This window comes from Brachyistius frenatus, unplaced genomic scaffold (genome assembly GCF_029030835.1).
Source record: "Brachyistius frenatus isolate BFR_SWC_R1_liver_20210118 unplaced genomic scaffold, ASM2903083v1 Contig_58, whole genome shotgun sequence".
In the NCBI taxonomy this organism is placed as follows: Eukaryota; Metazoa; Chordata; class Actinopteri; family Embiotocidae; genus Brachyistius; species Brachyistius frenatus.
In genome coordinates, this window is record NW_027210657.1 from 1,058,818 (window position 1) to 1,075,238 (window position 16,421).

General features: G+C 43.9%; 1 protein-coding gene across 17 annotated transcripts in view; it reads right to left on the minus strand.

Moving 5' to 3' along the window:
• The window catches only part of tle3b (TLE family member 3, transcriptional corepressor b), a 29,651-nt gene extending 13,600 nt beyond the window's left edge, over positions 1–16,051 (minus strand). For 3 of the 17 annotated variants that reach the window (XM_069705648.1, XM_069705656.1, XM_069705646.1), the window contains exons 1-8: positions 15,573–16,051; positions 14,767–15,003; positions 14,030–14,130; positions 13,727–13,790; positions 11,818–11,862; positions 5,515–5,577; positions 4,892–4,996; positions 1,982–2,020 (exon numbers count right to left, since the gene is read on the minus strand). In XM_069705648.1, coding sequence (XP_069561749.1) covers positions 1,982–2,020; positions 4,892–4,996; positions 5,515–5,577; positions 11,818–11,862; positions 13,727–13,790; positions 14,030–14,130; positions 14,767–14,790 — 441 coding nt within the window. In that variant the 5' untranslated portion in view covers positions 14,791–15,003; positions 15,573–16,051. Of the gene's footprint in view, positions 1–730; positions 752–1,981; positions 2,021–4,891; positions 4,997–5,514; positions 5,578–11,817; positions 11,863–13,726; positions 13,791–14,029; positions 14,131–14,766; positions 15,004–15,572 lie in introns of all 17 variants that reach the window. The other 14 variants (XM_069705657.1, XM_069705660.1, XM_069705655.1 and 11 more) reach the window with 9 other exon arrangements.
• Between the last annotated feature and the right edge of the window lie 370 nt (positions 16,052–16,421).

Below are 16,421 nucleotides of genomic sequence, written 5' to 3' on the forward strand. Positions count from 1 at the left end.
ATAAATAATTTTCAACATCTGAATAAACAATTAATTGTTTACCCTGTAAAATGACAGCAAATAGTGAAAAATGTCAAACACTACAGTACAGAACCCAAAATTCGGTGATAAGTTTGTTCATTCAGCAGTTTGAAATTCAAGCATTTTCTAGTCACAATGATATGAAACAAACAATCAAATCAACACATATGCTGCAAACACACAATATTTGACATTTTATTCTTAATAAATTGTTTTAACCATCGATAATCTAAACTGATGGTTAATTGAAACGATTTCAGCTCTGTGCAAAGATCTGCACATGGATGAGCTACAATGTTATGGCTCTGAGAAGACCCCCTCCATGTTTATCCCACTGCCTGCTTCTACTTTTTATATTTTGCTGTGCACTTATTACAACACTGTTACACTTTATCGCCGCTGCTTCACAAATGTCTGATTGTTTCTTACTGACTATACGTGACCTTTATCTGACTACTATGTTCGACTCCACGACACGTCACCGCTGGTCGTCAGAGATGATACCCAACGTTTCTGCTCGCTTTCAAAACGCGCTTCAATCATAGTTGGGACAGTTTAAAAAAAAAAATCTAAAAAAAAAATCAATAGGCCTACACTCAAAAACCTCAAAACCTTTCAACACTCTGGAAAACCAAGCAAGCATGCCCTCCTCCAGCAAAATGCTGTTAAGCACAGACACAGTGCAGAACACACACACACATACACAAACCTCCCAAGAGGCCACGACTGTCTGTGAGAGAGGCAGCCAGAGAGGAGAGAGTAGATAGACAGGAGTTAAATAGCCACTCAGGCAAGAGGGAAGCAAGTGCTTTAAAACAAGGTTAAATAACACTTAGCACATCCATCAACTGCCTCTCCAAAAAGAAAAAAAAAAACATGATTGCTATTCTGCTTGCTAGATAGAACTTCAATAACCTCATCCATACATTCATTACATAAAATGGAGAAAGTGGACGAGGGTATATCTAGTGGCTTACCACATATAAAGGTTTATTTAGCAGCTGGCCATTATTCAGTCAGCTCATTACGCCGAGCTGGACCTGAAATCGCACAATGGATGAGGGGCGGCATTGTTAATCGATATTGTGCTGGTGTGCCGAGCAGCCTATTTGTTGTGAAAGAGGAAAAGCGGGCAAGAGGAGAGAAAGGGGCAGCCAGAACAAGAAAGGGAGGGAGAGGCAGAATCAGAAAATAACGAGAGAATGAAAGCGAGAGTGAGCGAGGGATTGGGGCAGGGACGTCCCTATTGAGTGTGCCTAATGAGGAAAAGCGTGCAGGGATCATTATCAAGAAGCCTCATTAGCAAGCTATGGCTGAGGAGAGGAGAGACGAGGGAAGGGAGTCGTGAGGGGTGGAGAGAGAGAAAAGAGGGGGAAAAATTCAGAAAATAAATTGCTTCCAATTCAATGTTCATGGATAAAGAGCTGGCTTCCTTTCACACTTATCTTTTTTCATTATGTGTAAATGCCGCAGCAGCTCAGGCAACTTCCACAGGAAACAGGCAATTAAAGTTAACTAGGCGAAGCTGGCTCCCTGCAGAACGGTACTGTCAGGTGGAACAAGCATCAACAGCACCAGCACAAACCAGCTGGCAGACTGGCTTAATAAGTCTGGCAATGATCGCCGCATTACCCACTTATTCTGTGCTTTACAACAGCCTCTGTAGCTCATCATATTTTCTTCAGTCGTCGCCACAAAGATAAGAATGCAACGTACATTAAAAGGAGAATGAAACAGTATTGCAGTAGGACAAGAGACATTGGGAGCATTGTTCAGGTTAGTCGTCAGTTCTGTCAAATCAGTGGCACCCGAGTCGGGCGGACAAAGGACAAGATGCCCAAAATATCCAAACACACTCAAGCTGTGCGTTGTCTCCAAAAGGCATAATCTCCCCTCACAAAAAAACAGACATTAAGACGGCAAGCAGGCAATTCGAAACACTTCTCCTCTGAACACTGACCATGAAGGCTGGGTAGACACTATGAGGCGGCTGCTGCTGCTGGGTCACAGGAGAGAGGAAGAGGAGAAATTCAGCCAGAAATGATAACAAACAACAACAAGAGGGCTGCACCTGATAGTTACGTTCATCAATTTATCTGCAGATTGTTTTTGTTTTTTTCATTGATCAGTTCATCTTTGGGTCTGTAAAGAAAGTCACTGTGATACTAATGTATTTTTATATAACATACAAAAATAAATAATGGGATAAAAACCATGATCGGTCGATGGATCTTAATTCTGAAAAAAAAAAAAAAACCTTATGCAATAACTGCTTGTAGCAAAATGTGTGGATGTTGATAAGTCTAACCATGAGTCACTCTTACTCTAAGAAATAAATATGCATATTCAAATAAGACATGTAAAGAAGCGAATGAACCAGTGACATCAAAAGAACCAGTGACATCAAAAGCAAAACCAGGCGGTGTAAAAGTTTATGTTGTGTGCCACAGATTAGCATTTACATGAAACGTGATAAACAGCACACCATCTGTAACCGACTCCTTAACTGTTATCCAGCTATAATCTTGCCCTACGTTGAAATCATGGAAATGAGGGTAGGCGCATGGAAATGAGACGCCACCTCTGACACTTGTCAAATCAGACTCAATCATATGCCGCCTCTGGCCAAAACTTATGCAAAACAGTGGAGACCAGTTTGTGTTTTTGCCTCAGCTTTTTAGTCCCCTGAACACAGCTCAGCCCACTTCGGTCGAAAGAAACTCATGATTTTGTTTAATATCATGGAAGCAATAACTTAAAATTTACAAAAGGCATCACAATGTCAAACACTAGTTTACTGTGGAAATAAATGTGTTGCATTTGGCCTCAGGCACCTCCAGCTGGGAGGAGAGGGTGGTTCTGTGTTTGGGGGACATTAATATACTGTGAATATGCATACACTGTACATACTGCATCACATACTGACACTCAGAGCTCCAGGTGGTCCCCGCAGGGCAAACATCTATCTTTAGTGTTTGTGTGTCTCCACTCAAATCGAATGTGTGATCTTACTGCTGTAGAAATCTGTCTGATGTTGTCGGGAGTATCTGAGACTTTCATGACGACACCACGGCAGCACCACCTCAGCCACACTGAGGGGACATGGAGACTGATCACCTGACATGTCCTCGTCTTAGTGTGTGTGCAGTCTGGCCCTGCCCATCCTTAATGAAGGCAGGGTCAGTCGTGTTGTGGACAGTTTCCCTGTAGGAAATAGGGAGTAATTACCTATAAAACTGTGGGTTGTGCTCCCTGCTCATTTAATTTAATCGAATTTCGATATCCGCCTCTCACTGGACTTGACCTCCTGCCGCTGGGACGAACTAACCGCTGACTAACCTCTTCTACAGAGGGCTAATCAAAAGGGTCACTTATCCAGGTCCCAGCTGGCTATTAAAAAGCAGCTAGGCTTATAGTTTTTAAATATAAGCAGATGGAAGACCAAATCACTACAATGTCTATTTGTCCAGGCTGGACTTTGTGTGTTTAGGGTTGTGGAAACAATTAATAGACCAATTATTGGTTTTTGAAGTGCACTCCTTCCTCCATTAAAGTCTGGATTGCTGCAGATGCTTTTAAATTAATCTTTTGATGAAAATAAAACTCTTAGTATTGAAAGGGTAAAAGAGTACAGCTTAGAGCCAATATTTGTTCAAAACAATAAGAACCTAGTAAGAAATAATACTAGGGATATCCTGGCCGCATGCACACATTGTTATTCAAATCTGAGCAGATGAGTGACAAAAAGCTGTTTACAAACAGGCTGTGAGTTGTAAATCAGGGGATTTCTGATTGCAACAATATCTCCTGCCTGGCAAAAAGACGTACAGTCAACAAACGTCTAACAAAATGGAGGCAAATCCACCATTCCTGGCAGTTACATGTAAATAAAATCCAATATGAACACAAACGGATTCAATTTGGCTGAGGGAACGATATTGGAAAGTATTTGTTCCTGTCTGGTTTTACTTATCAACAAAGCACAATACATACCACTAAAAAGAGCTAATTTAGGCTAGTGAAATGACGTGACTTGATGCTAGCAGCTGCAGTAACTTCAGGGAATAATGTGCAAACACTTCAAGTTGGAACAGCAGGAGATTTCCCTTTCCTTGAATGCAGGCTAAATCTTTTATCCACTACACCTACCAAACGTTCAGTATCTGCTAAATTCGTACTGCTGTAATCTCTGTTGCAATCACAAGGATTGTCCTGACCTGACCACTCTAATTCCTCCTACTATTGGGTCAGAGGTAGGGGTAAGCCTGTTGGCTGGAACCTTTTATCTAATTAAAGTGCAGCCAAAGTGAAATCTGAGAAACACCATGATCTGATCTCAGTCTGGACTGTATTGCTATATATCAGATGTTCTTTGACTCTGCCTGAGAAGAGATAATCTGAGCAGAGCAGCAGTTAGGAACTGCGCTCTGCCCTGCTGTCGGGTCACGGTTAACCAACAATCAGAGAAACTACAGCAGTAAACATCACATTGACAAGCACATTGCAAACATTGTTAACTTAATAAAACCATAATAGACCTCTGGAGACGGGGACAACTCTGCACGAGGGAGGAGGACGTTGGCATTACCAGTTTGTATTCAGTCTGAACATTCAAATGCCACAGACAGGAAAGAGAAAATGGTTGGAGATTAATGCGATAAGCTACTTTTATCCCCTTTTCACCCCTATTTTTCTCCTGAATCTATTGCCCTTTCCCAGGTTATTCTTGACATGCAACACTTCAGCTGAAGCGCAGAAAGGTGAAATAAACCCGTGAGCGTAATGTAACACGCTTGCCGGTCCTCCTCTGTGCATGCAGTTTTGCCCCTGGCCTCAGGTCAAATGAAGGAAGAAGAGGGGGTATACACACAGTCAGAGGCAGATTGGGAAGTCCACGTACCCCGATGATAGCATTCAGCTCAGTCATCGTCACCTGCTTGGCACGCTCAACAGCCTGAGCTACCTGCTGTTGATGCTGCAGGACACAAACACAAAGATTAGATTCCTGATGGAGAAGAATTCATTAAAAAAAAAAAAAAAAAAAAACAACCTCGTCCGATGATTCACCTACATAAGTTTACAAATGGACCTTTCAGCGGAGAGGAAAAATACTTTATAATGCACAATAGGCCTTCCTACAGTCTTACTATAGTATGCATCTGCGGGACAGTACATGATAGAGAATCTTGAATAAAGAACTGATGTGTGATTAAAATAATGCACTAGCTTTCATAAAATCTCAGATTAAAATATATTATTTGGTGGGTTATGCTCCTTAAATTGTCACTCCGATAACCTTTTCATTATTGAAATGATAAAATCTGTATTGCTAAATCCACTGCATTCATGCCTTGCACTTTATTAGATGCCTTATCACTCCAAGGTCTCTGCACAATAGCCACTTTCACAATGTCCTGTATACATACAGGACATTGTGAAAGGAATGGTTCTCATTGTCATCTTTAAAACGCTGTTAGCTGGGTTGACACTTACCTCTTGTGACAAGAAGGGCATGATCTGAGCCAGAATTGCATTGAGGCGTTTGGCAATTTCAGTCTGTAGGAGAAGAGAAAGCAAACATGAGAATGACAATCTTTCAGTATACTGCAGAAGAATTGAGCAGTTAAATTACCTATAAAACAACACTAATGTGTGCAGCATCCATCAGGGCAGGCAGTGTATTTCTTAACTAAACAGGGACCGCCTTAGAACAAATTTACTTCCCCTTCTCTCCTGCCTCCATTAGACTCGGGCCTTATTTCATTAGGAGGCTGAAATATGCTAATACCATCTGGCTGGAGAGAGCCTAATGAGGTCCATACTTCATAATTACTGCCCATACAGAGGGGGGTGGGGCACGCTGAAGCAGACAGGTTAACTCTGGCCCTATCTGTCAGAGGCATCTTTGGTATCGACCGCAGAATATTAGCTGGCAGAGTAAGACGATACTGCAGCGCTCGGTGTACGTAGAGCACTTTACAGCGCTGCATTTGGACAAATGGATACGGGGCACTGCCCGCCTACCGCACTTGAAGGTCCCAAGACATTTTGCCCAAGCCTATTTCTTTTTTTTTTTTTCTTTTTTTTTAAATCTGCACTTTCCACAGAGAGAGAGAGTGGGGAGGGGGGGGGGGGCGAGGAAGACGAGGAGAGGAAGAAGAGGAACACAAAAGTAGAAAGCATAATAAAGAAAAAAAAATGGGTGGGGTATGTGTGGGGGTGATGAATGGTGAAGTGAAACCCTCTGATTTGACACTAAGGTAATGTGGTTTGACTGAACCGGGGAGGTGAACTAATTGATTGTGAGAGATTAGGGGTGGAGGCCCAGCAGGTGTGTGTGGGTTGAAGAGGTCCTTCCCGCCGTTTTATACGCTGCTGCATTCCACTCATTTTCTTCCTTAACCTTGTTTGACTGTGAAAGGGGGAGGGAGGAAAGAGGGGGAGAAAGAAAGGGGGAGAGGGGGGACAGGAGGTGCCAGTAGCTTTCTGCACAACCTCTATGTCACTCTTTTCATTTTGGAGGGGGGGGGAGACAGGAAAAGAAGGAACGAAGAGGAGGGGATGGACCTTTGCTGGCCTGTCAGGAATTATCTCACAACCCCCGTCTGACCTCAGACGCGCTGTGCTTTCTCCCCTCCCTCCCTCTCCTCCTCCAAATGCTTCTTCACACCCCTTCATGCTAATCTCCACTACTCTCCTCTGTGCCCTCCCTCCTTCCTCTTCCTCTCTCATCTTCCCCCTCTTCTGTTGCTGGGGCAACGCTATCTGGCACGGCTGATCGTTATGTAAATTGGGCTGGGGCTCTGACCAGAACAGCCTGTAAAATCATATTAGGCGCAGCACAGAGGCAGGTCATTAAATTGAATTTTCGGCCTGTCGATCTGATCGGCACGGGAAATTAATGAGGGATAACTGGGAGTGGGGAAGTGGGGAGGGGGGCTACACGGGGGAGGAGGGGGAGGGAGGGCTGACATAGAGAGGCGGGGAGAAAGAGAAGGAGGGAGCTCTTTGGAGACTCATAAACCATCATCATTAGCGGGGGCTGGATACAATGACACATAGTAGGCTAAGAGTGTTTCAGTATCACACCACTTCTCTGGAAATGGCTGCAATGGGAGCAACATGGGGATTGTAGAAACAGCGGTATGCTGATACACTCAGCTAGTAGAGCAACTACATTACAAACCCTCACTCACACAGAAAGGCATCCATTTGTTCACAGCAAATCACCACTTCAGGGCCGCCATTTGAAGCCCAAAACATTCATGGAATTCAGGTGCACTCTGCCTTTTTTGTTGAATTGTTCAGTGTGCTGTGCTATAAACACAGGTTTCTCTCAACGATTCATTCTGAAAGGAAAGCGGGAGCACCTGGTGCTTTGACAGCTGACATCACGCTGAGCTGTTTTTTTTGTTCCTGAACCCGTGACTTCCAATAAAATTTACGGCCCAACTTGAAATATTGCTTTGGCGCGAGGAGACAAAACAATGGGACAGACTTCCTTTACATCCATTTTTCTTTTTCTTTTTGCTGCTTATTTTTTGCAAAATCAGGGCAAAGCTGACTCACAGCCAACCCGAGAGACTTACTGTAAACTCATTAACTGTGCCGCTGTCATTATCAGCTACAACTTGTCCTTCCTTTTCAAATTTAGTCACTCCACTCTGTTCAGACAGAGTTCACATATGTTAAGGAGGGCAAATGGGCACACGGCATATTTGCACAACTTTTTGACAGCCATTTTGAAGGGGAAAAACACTGATAACACATCCAATGACTCGCAGCGCTCATAACGACTCCCACTTTACTTTGGAGGCACTATTTTCCACAGTGCTTTTAGTGGCAGAGGCAGGCACTGGAAAGAGTTTATTGTCACTTAAAGCCACTGAAAACAGAAGCCTTTGAGCCAGCAGAAGCTTTTCACTGCAGCTCCACAATTACAGGTACTCAGGGTTGTCTAGTAGCATCAGAGCTTGGAGAGGCTCTCTCTCCATTGCATCCCTCTGTCAATGGTGCGTTGAAAGCCATTTGGCTGTTTGTCGCTCCAGGCATTAGCCCCCGAGTGGAGAGCAGAGTCTCTGACGAGGATTCAATTGGCGAGGAAAACAAGTGGCATATGATGGGGGAGGGGGGGGGCAGAGATGGCTGTTTGGGAATTATCTTCTCAGCCAGAGCAGAGGAAGAAAGAGGCACTTAGAGGTATCTTGTTCATTACAAATGCATGAAGAATGTTTTGCATGTGCATGTCATTCTATTTTGAGCTCATAAACACAAAAAGGAAGCAGCATCCTTTTCTGCAGGGGGGGCCCATGGAAATGAGCGGTTTTCCAACAGATTACATCTGATTTCGTTAAGAGTTCAAATCATCATGTAGACGATATCTTTTTCATACTTATTTGAATTATGCAGGTGACATCTATAGACATACACACAAAAGTTTCATCATCAGCTGGTTGACTACACAGATACACCGAACCTTCATTGTGTAACACCGCTCTACCAGCTCCTCCTAGCCTGCCTATCAAAATAAAGCATGTCTCACAGCCTCCAGTAACCTCGTCAACCTCCCATGAGAGACTGTGTGTGTTCTCGTAGTCAGTTTGTTTTGGCTTTGAGACAGATCGGCCATCATCACCTTGGCAAACAATTCCAGGAATCCTGTATAAATTATTCATTTGCACAAGCTCTCTTTCTCCCTCCCTCTGCTCCTCCTTTCACCCTCTTCCTCCAGGAAACGGACATGACTCTCCTTGATAAAGCACTCTCTCTGTTTCCCCCAATCATTCAACAAGTGAGGAAATGGATACGTACAGCAGATTCACAAAATGGCGACCTAAGGTGCCACAAGGTTAAGCAGTCAAATATAATAGCAAGGCACAGGACTTTGTGCTGCTTTCAATTTACCAAAGAGAGAACAGAAATCAAAATGTTGGCAAGTGTACAAGAGACATAAACAGGGACCACAACAGCGAAAACAAAGCAACCCCCACCACAAAGTCAGCAGGGCACGTTGCTGAGGCCGCCTAATGAGCTGCGCTAATTAAAATCACTTATTGACAGCAAGCGAGGGTGATTACCTCCACCCTGCACTCTTTGCCATCATAAGAGACACTGTCAAAACAAATTACCCCCCGGCAGTCACACAGATCCCTTTCATAGCAACCGATCAGATCAGCAGCCGGAGGGAAAACTGTGTGGCTGCTAGAACTTGGATGACGGTGTGTTTGTGTGTAAAGACACAACTGGTGTTACCATGTAGGGATGATGTGACTATCTATTTATTGAAATGCACGCGTGTGTGTGTGTGTGTGTGTGTGTGTGTGTGTGTGTGTGTGTGTGTGTGTGCGTGCGTGCGTGCGTGCGTGCGTGCGTGTTTGTAGCTTTTCAATCCAGCTTTGGCGTGATAACAACACAAAGTGAGTTGATCGCGTCTTTTTCACACCGCAATAAATCTGCAACACAAGCCTACATCCAATAATCCAGCCTCCCTCCCTCCGTACCAATAACAGGGACTGCTAAGGGCCGTCTGTTTACCTCTCGCTGATGTCATCACAAACCCTCATTCACCAGGGATGGGTAAAGGGAGAGCGAGGAAGGGAGGTGGCAGGAGTCATGCATTATTCAGAGAGCCTCGTCGACTCCACCGGGCTTATTGATAAACAAAGGAGATGCACAGGAGAGGACAAGTCGATTAACCCATTTACCCTGAAGCCTCACTCCTTTCCTGCCACCCCCTCCTTTTGTTTTGTTTTACCCACTTGTTTTGTCCACCACCACCAGCATCCACCCACAACAACTAGCTCCACCCCCACCCTGCATCGCTTCAATCTCCTTCCTTGCTGGTGATAAGTGCCTGACAGAAGATGAAGAACGTGGAGGGGGTGGGCAGGCTTAGCTCATTGATAAACAGAAAACACACCTAGTTAGCGCGCGCGCACACACACACACACACACACACACAATCATGTGCCTACCAAAAAAAAAAAAAAAAAAAACGTCTACGCCTGATGAATTGCGCAGTGCGCTGCTGTTCCAACTGGGCTACCCTCCCACTGATGCCATTAACCTTCTGGATCTGAGGGCCATGAAGCCTCCACCCGCCCCACCTCTCTCCATCTCTCTTTCTCCCTCTCTGACAGACTCCCACTCTCATACATCATATCACACAGCTAATGACACAAGGGCCATCATTCACATCACATAGTTGGGGTGGCGGGGCAGACAGGTGGGGGTGGGAGAGAGGGAGCAGTGAAAAGACATGAGGGCACGAGAAGGAGGCGGAGAAGGAGAATGGAGGAGGCAGAGGCGACAGGGAAACACAAGGCGAGTCCGAATCAGAGAAAATGGAAACGTAAGTGTCGAAAGATAAAAGAGGGACATCTGGAGATCATGTCAATCTTTCTTTTGAAGTGCAAAGAATAAAACATTATGCGGATTGGGTTTCACACGGCTGACTAAAAGGCCTGAGGTCACACCTTCAGTTAAATCAAGTTGTTATGTAGAGTTGTTTACAGGTGTAATTTGACTTTTAGAGAGGGGTGATTTTGGATTTAGGGCTGTGTGTGGGAACACCTCCTGTCGACACCAGCAAACATCCAATCACACCAAAAGTTATCAAACTGATTACAGCCAACCAGACGGCGTGCAAACCCCTGAATCTGTGCACACTCTTCAGATGACATGCTCAAAATACCTCCAGACATCTTACAGGTATGTGACAAACGATACAGGTTGTTGTGCGATACTGAATTTTGAATTCAGTTTTTTAAAAACCGACCTTCAAATAACAACTTTTTTCATTATCAGATAATATAAGTAGGATCCGTAGTGCCATGAGAGCTACTTTTGTTTAACCAACAGTCCAAAAGTCTGGTATTTTTCCAATTTTTCTTGATATACCTATAGTTTTCTTCTCAAGATTTTTTTTTCAAAACCATACTTAACTGAGAACACCGACTGGATGGTCAACATGCCTTTAACAGCAGACAAAATACATAACAAGGTCATTGAATAAAGCACTTATTTTCATCCAGATGAAGGTCAAAGCTCTGCTGGGGCTCCTGACCTTTTCGTGTCCTGCACAAGGAACCTTCAGCAGAATTTAAGTTAATGTTAAAGTTAATTCAGTATTTTGGTTTCCACAAACACCAGTCCAACCTACCTCCAGACCAAAAGAACAACTGGAGGCAAAACAAAGGAGCCTGATGTGAAACGTGGCCACTCTTTCTGAGGCTAGGAAGACATGTATCTACCCCCCTCCACCTTCCCATCAAGCCTCCAGTCTACTGAAATGGCTCTTTGGGTGGTGCAGAAGGAACTGTCCATTATTTTGTTCCCTGTGGAAGTCGACTCCATTGCAGCATGATGCCCAGTGCTGGGTGGCAGCTGAACTAATGAGCTTTTAGCCCGACTGGCACTGGGGAGGCAGACACAGAATAGAGCAGGCATGAAGCACACACACACACACACACACACACACACACACACACACGCACACGCACACACACACACACACACACACACACACACATCCTCTCAGACTGTCTGCCAAATACTTCAGTTTAATCTTATCAAACCATCCCCATCAGGCAGCGTGCCCTTACTGTTGTCAGCGTTTTCACTGCAGGATGCCAGTATGTGTATGTCTCCTAAAGGCATTTAAGGATGAGGGTAGACACTAAGGTCAGGTATGCATGTATGTGTGTGTGTGTGTGTTTATGTTCCTTAATCACTCTGGGACAAAAGAACCATCAGTGTTTTGGCTGTACACAGAATATCTCTGATATGGCTACATACCTGTTTGTGCATCTCGATGTTGAGCCCATAGGACATCTCATAGTACTGTAAAATAAAGGAGGAGACAGAACATTTGAAAAATTGTTGGCTGTGAAAAACTGTGGTTGACTGATATGATTATTTTTTATCAGTCCTCGAAAGCACCCAAACAATAGAAGAGAAGCTGTTGCAGATGAAAGGTAAACCATAAAAGACACACCGACATTAACCAGAGGTTGACAACTTCGTGAACTTTTTGTAGCTGCAGCAGGCAGACTGGCTCTTGTTTACTTCGACAGGGCTCTGCCTGTCTTTGAGCACAAACACCGTCTGCGGCTTCAAAAAATAAGAACAAAGCCGATACTATTATTGAATACAACATTATCTGCCGTTGATTGCCAAAAGCGTGTGAGCCCACCAACAGATACAAACTAAAGCCGAGTAGTTTGTCTGCCTTGTTTATCAAACACGCAGCAAACAGCTTCCATTTATTATAGGTACTCCCACCACCTTCTGGTTCCACACAGGGAAAATAATATTTTACAAACGTACTGCTGCGTTTGGTTAGAGTCATTCTTTTCATGTAAAAACAAGATAAGTGTGCACATACACAAGCTAAGTGTGAGGTCTAAGTTACATCACTTGTCAGATCAAGATTGTTCTTTTTCCATGCACACAATGAGGATTTGTCTGCGTTAGCAAGAACCTTTGAGTTGGGTTGTCTTTACAGAGGCACAGATTTCTTTGTCTCTATTTGATCATCGGGGAGCTCTGAACCGAGTGTAGTATGATTTAATTGCTGTATTGAAACTGTTTTACATTTTACCCTTATTTAACCCAGCACTTTGATAGAAATCAGCCACTTATCTCAATTCTCAAGAGTACTTTCCATAAAAAGGTGAAAGCTCTGGTACACAGTACAAATAGCACAAAGCAAAATGTAGACTACACTAACATTTTCAGTGAGTAGTACAGCTGGACAATCATTTAATATCACTGGTTTTAGATGTTTAATAGGACTGTTTTGTGATGAGAGCTGGAACTAAAATGATTGTCATCATCATCAAATCTGCTTTTTGTTTTGCTGACAACAAAATCTCAGAAAATCCAGATGAAGCATCTTCAAATTGCCAGGTTTTGACCAAAAAAAGCCCTAAATCTGGATTTATTTTTTTTTAAATATAAAAGCACATGTGTGGAAGCACATTTAAGATGCTGTAAACAGCAAATGTTTTGAATCTTGAATGTAAAGGGGAATTAAATTATTAATCCATTACCGAAAACAGATGCTAACTCCAACTGTTTTTCCTTTTTACATGCGCAGAGTTTTTGTCTGATGAAGTGGAACATATGTTACATTACATTTCCCATATTACACTGGATCCAAGATAAAGTATTCTTGTTAATATTGTGAGATTTAATAGACAATGGCAAGCAGTAAGTAGTCTATTATCTTCACGGTCAGAGAAAAACACACAAAGTCTCCCCATATTTGAGAAACCTCTGGTTGTGACCCCCCACGGTTCACTTCAGGAGAGTTATGAAGTTAAAAAGAAAAAAAAAAAAAAAAAGAACACAGGAAACCGTCTGATTCATGCACAAAGCCAGCAGACCAGTCATTAACCCCCAGTGGGTCACGTTGGGTGTGTTAGGGAGGAGTGGTGGTGGGACATAAAGAGGACCCCAGAGCCGCAGAGGGGAGTCGTCACACCCCACAATCAATAGCTGGACATTTGACCCCTGCTAGAGTTTCAACTGCCCCTCCACTCACCCGGCACCTTCTTATCCAATGAAAACACAGGCATGAGTCAACAATCTAACATGGCCTCCACAAAACACCAGGGCCGCACCACCTGTGACTGCTCACCTGAGGCAAAAGGGCGGATACGGCATTAAATCAGATTCACAGTTTTACAATTGTTCCTCTTACCATGACGTAGTGACGCTGCATCTCTGTCTTTTCATTGGCCAGTTTATCGTACTCCACTTTAAGGCTAAAGAGAGAGATGAGGGAAACACAATGACGTTTCACTTGTAATGAGAATCGAGAAGGATTCAAGAGCAAATACCTTGATCGCAGGGCACACAACAAAAACAACATTTAAACATGTATTCGGTGTGCTACATTAGTATTTTGCTGCATGAAGCTACGGTAATGGAACAAAACAGTAGAAGCTTCCACTTCCTATTGTTTCCAGGAAGCCAATGCTGTTTACAGTAGGCTCATCATTACCTGTGATACTGGGCCTGCAGAAACTGAAATTCGTCTTTGATCCTATCGCAGGACTCTGCCACTGTGAACTTGAACCCAGGCTGCCCTGGCTGGTGAGGTGCCTGGAAAAATGTGAGGTTGGAGATACCACAGGTGTAAATAACATCATCACACATCCCATCTCTCTCTTGCCGCAGCAACCTCCTCCTCCGTTCTCTTGATAAACTGTTTATTTGTATTTTTTTTTCCCTCTTCATGGTTTGTCTTCTCATTTCCCCTGAGCCTTGAACAGCAGAGGAGAGGCTTTCACTCAACAACATGTGCAATGACAGGGGTGGATCACTTAATCCGTCCACAACATAGTGTTACATGGTATGCAGGGATGAGAAGGAGGGATAAAAGAAAAAAAAAAAAAAAACACATACAGTTGTGGGATTTCAGTGCACAATTAACCATTTAGCACAATAAAAATTCAACTACAACTAACTACCCTGAGAAATTAAGTCGGTTTACAGGAGAAGGTGATGATCTACTTTACTGACTTAAAAAAAAAAGAAAAAGAAATCTCCCATCTTGTTGCCCATAAACACCCTCTTCCAGCTTCTCTCCTGTAGGAGTGAAGCGCCTCAGCAGCACCGATGCAGACCATAAATAGTAAGGTGTAGATCAGCAGCTCCACTCTGACGAGCTAATTAGGCTATTTTGAAAGGCGGCGCATTTGCATCAATTTACAAATAGTGACAAAGACAGCTACTTACCGGATGCCGGCCTTGTGGATACATGTCGAGTCCTTTACACAGGGGAATCGGTGTGTTTTCTCTCTTTCTTTCTCTTCGTAATCCCAGTGAAGGTGCGGTAAATCACCGCCACCACCCCCCCCTCCCCCCTCCCCTACGCACGCAGGATGGCGGCGGACAAAGCCCTGTTCTCGGCGGCGAGGCGCACACTCAGACCCCGACCACTGGATGTATCACCTCTTCGGCCTTTCTTTGTACCTAAACAAACAGAAAGCGGGGCACAGCGGAGGAGCTGGGTCACATTCACAGCACCTAAAACAACACGAATTAAAGCTTTGTACTAACTCAACCGGGCTGGTTTTACTATCCGTCACGTTAAAAATGAAAATGAACTGGTTGTTTTTTGTGGGGTTTTTTTAAATTCTCCTTGAGGCAGGTTTTTTTTTGTTTGTTTGTTTGTTTAATACTCAAAACATTTCCCACTTTGTGTCAGAAATCTAAATATGTCGCTTCGATTTGCATTACGGTGAGGGAAAAAAAAAAAAAAAAAAAAAACACGAGCACAATGCGTTTTGATCCCGTGAATCAAATAAATCCCAAAGTTTATAGTTTTGATCACAGCCGCAGCGACATGATGCTCGGCTTTTCTCGTAAATCTAACGACTTGTCTTCCATAAAGGGAAAAGAACACACGCAACGGTTGTTTTGGTGGTCCGGGAAGATCAGAAAACAAGGAGCTGCTGCTTTCAAAGTCGGCTGCCATAAAGCCACACCACCAACAGCACCACCCGTCTCGTTAGCGGCTCTCTTCATGTAGCCGTTTTTACCTTTGTCTCGACTGATTCCTCCCTTTGCACAGGTAAAGAAAAAAAAACAATTTTTTAAAAATTTAAAAAAAAAATAGTATCCACACAGCGTAATATCCTTGATTTGTAACTGTCACCGAAGACTGATAAGAAGAGCGGAAAATGTCCGTCGTCGTTTCTCTTTTTCAGACACTTCTTCTTCTTCTTCGGCCCCGAGAGTCCTTTAAAAAACCCCGGTGATCCCGAGGCGGAGAGCGTTGCTCCGTCCGGTCGGACGCTGGAAACCCCTCGACTGGGACGAGTTGTTGACCGCAGACAACTTCAAAGTAAACCTGTATTAGATCCAGTACCAGTACGCGAATCTTCCAGTAGGTCCGGAGAATCTTATTTGGCGACTAAAAGCGGTTATTCGTGTTTAAAAAAAAAAATGTCGGCCGTTGTGAAACACCCCGCCGGACTGCCGTTGGGTACCCAGTTCCTCCGCCGCGCGCTGTACCACACACAGACTGTGCACTGACACGAGGACCCGACTGCCGAGAGAGGGCCCTGCACTAGCCAATTGGGTTCTCCGGAGGAGTTTAGCACCCAGGACCAATCACAGCGCGTTACCCCCACGTGGGGTGTCCAGCGGACCGATGCGCTGATTGGGCTGCGATCTGTGACCTCACGCGTTCGCCATTTTGGATTTGAAGTGACATTCAGTGCGTTCAACAACTTGTTCAAAACAAAGACAATAATTTATATGTCCGTGCATTACAGCCGGTGCCCGAGTATTTCAGATTGCTGCAGAGTATACAACAGTGACTTTTATCATTTAAAACTATCCGTATACACGCCACAGGTGTAAACAGGAAAATAACTGCACTTGTC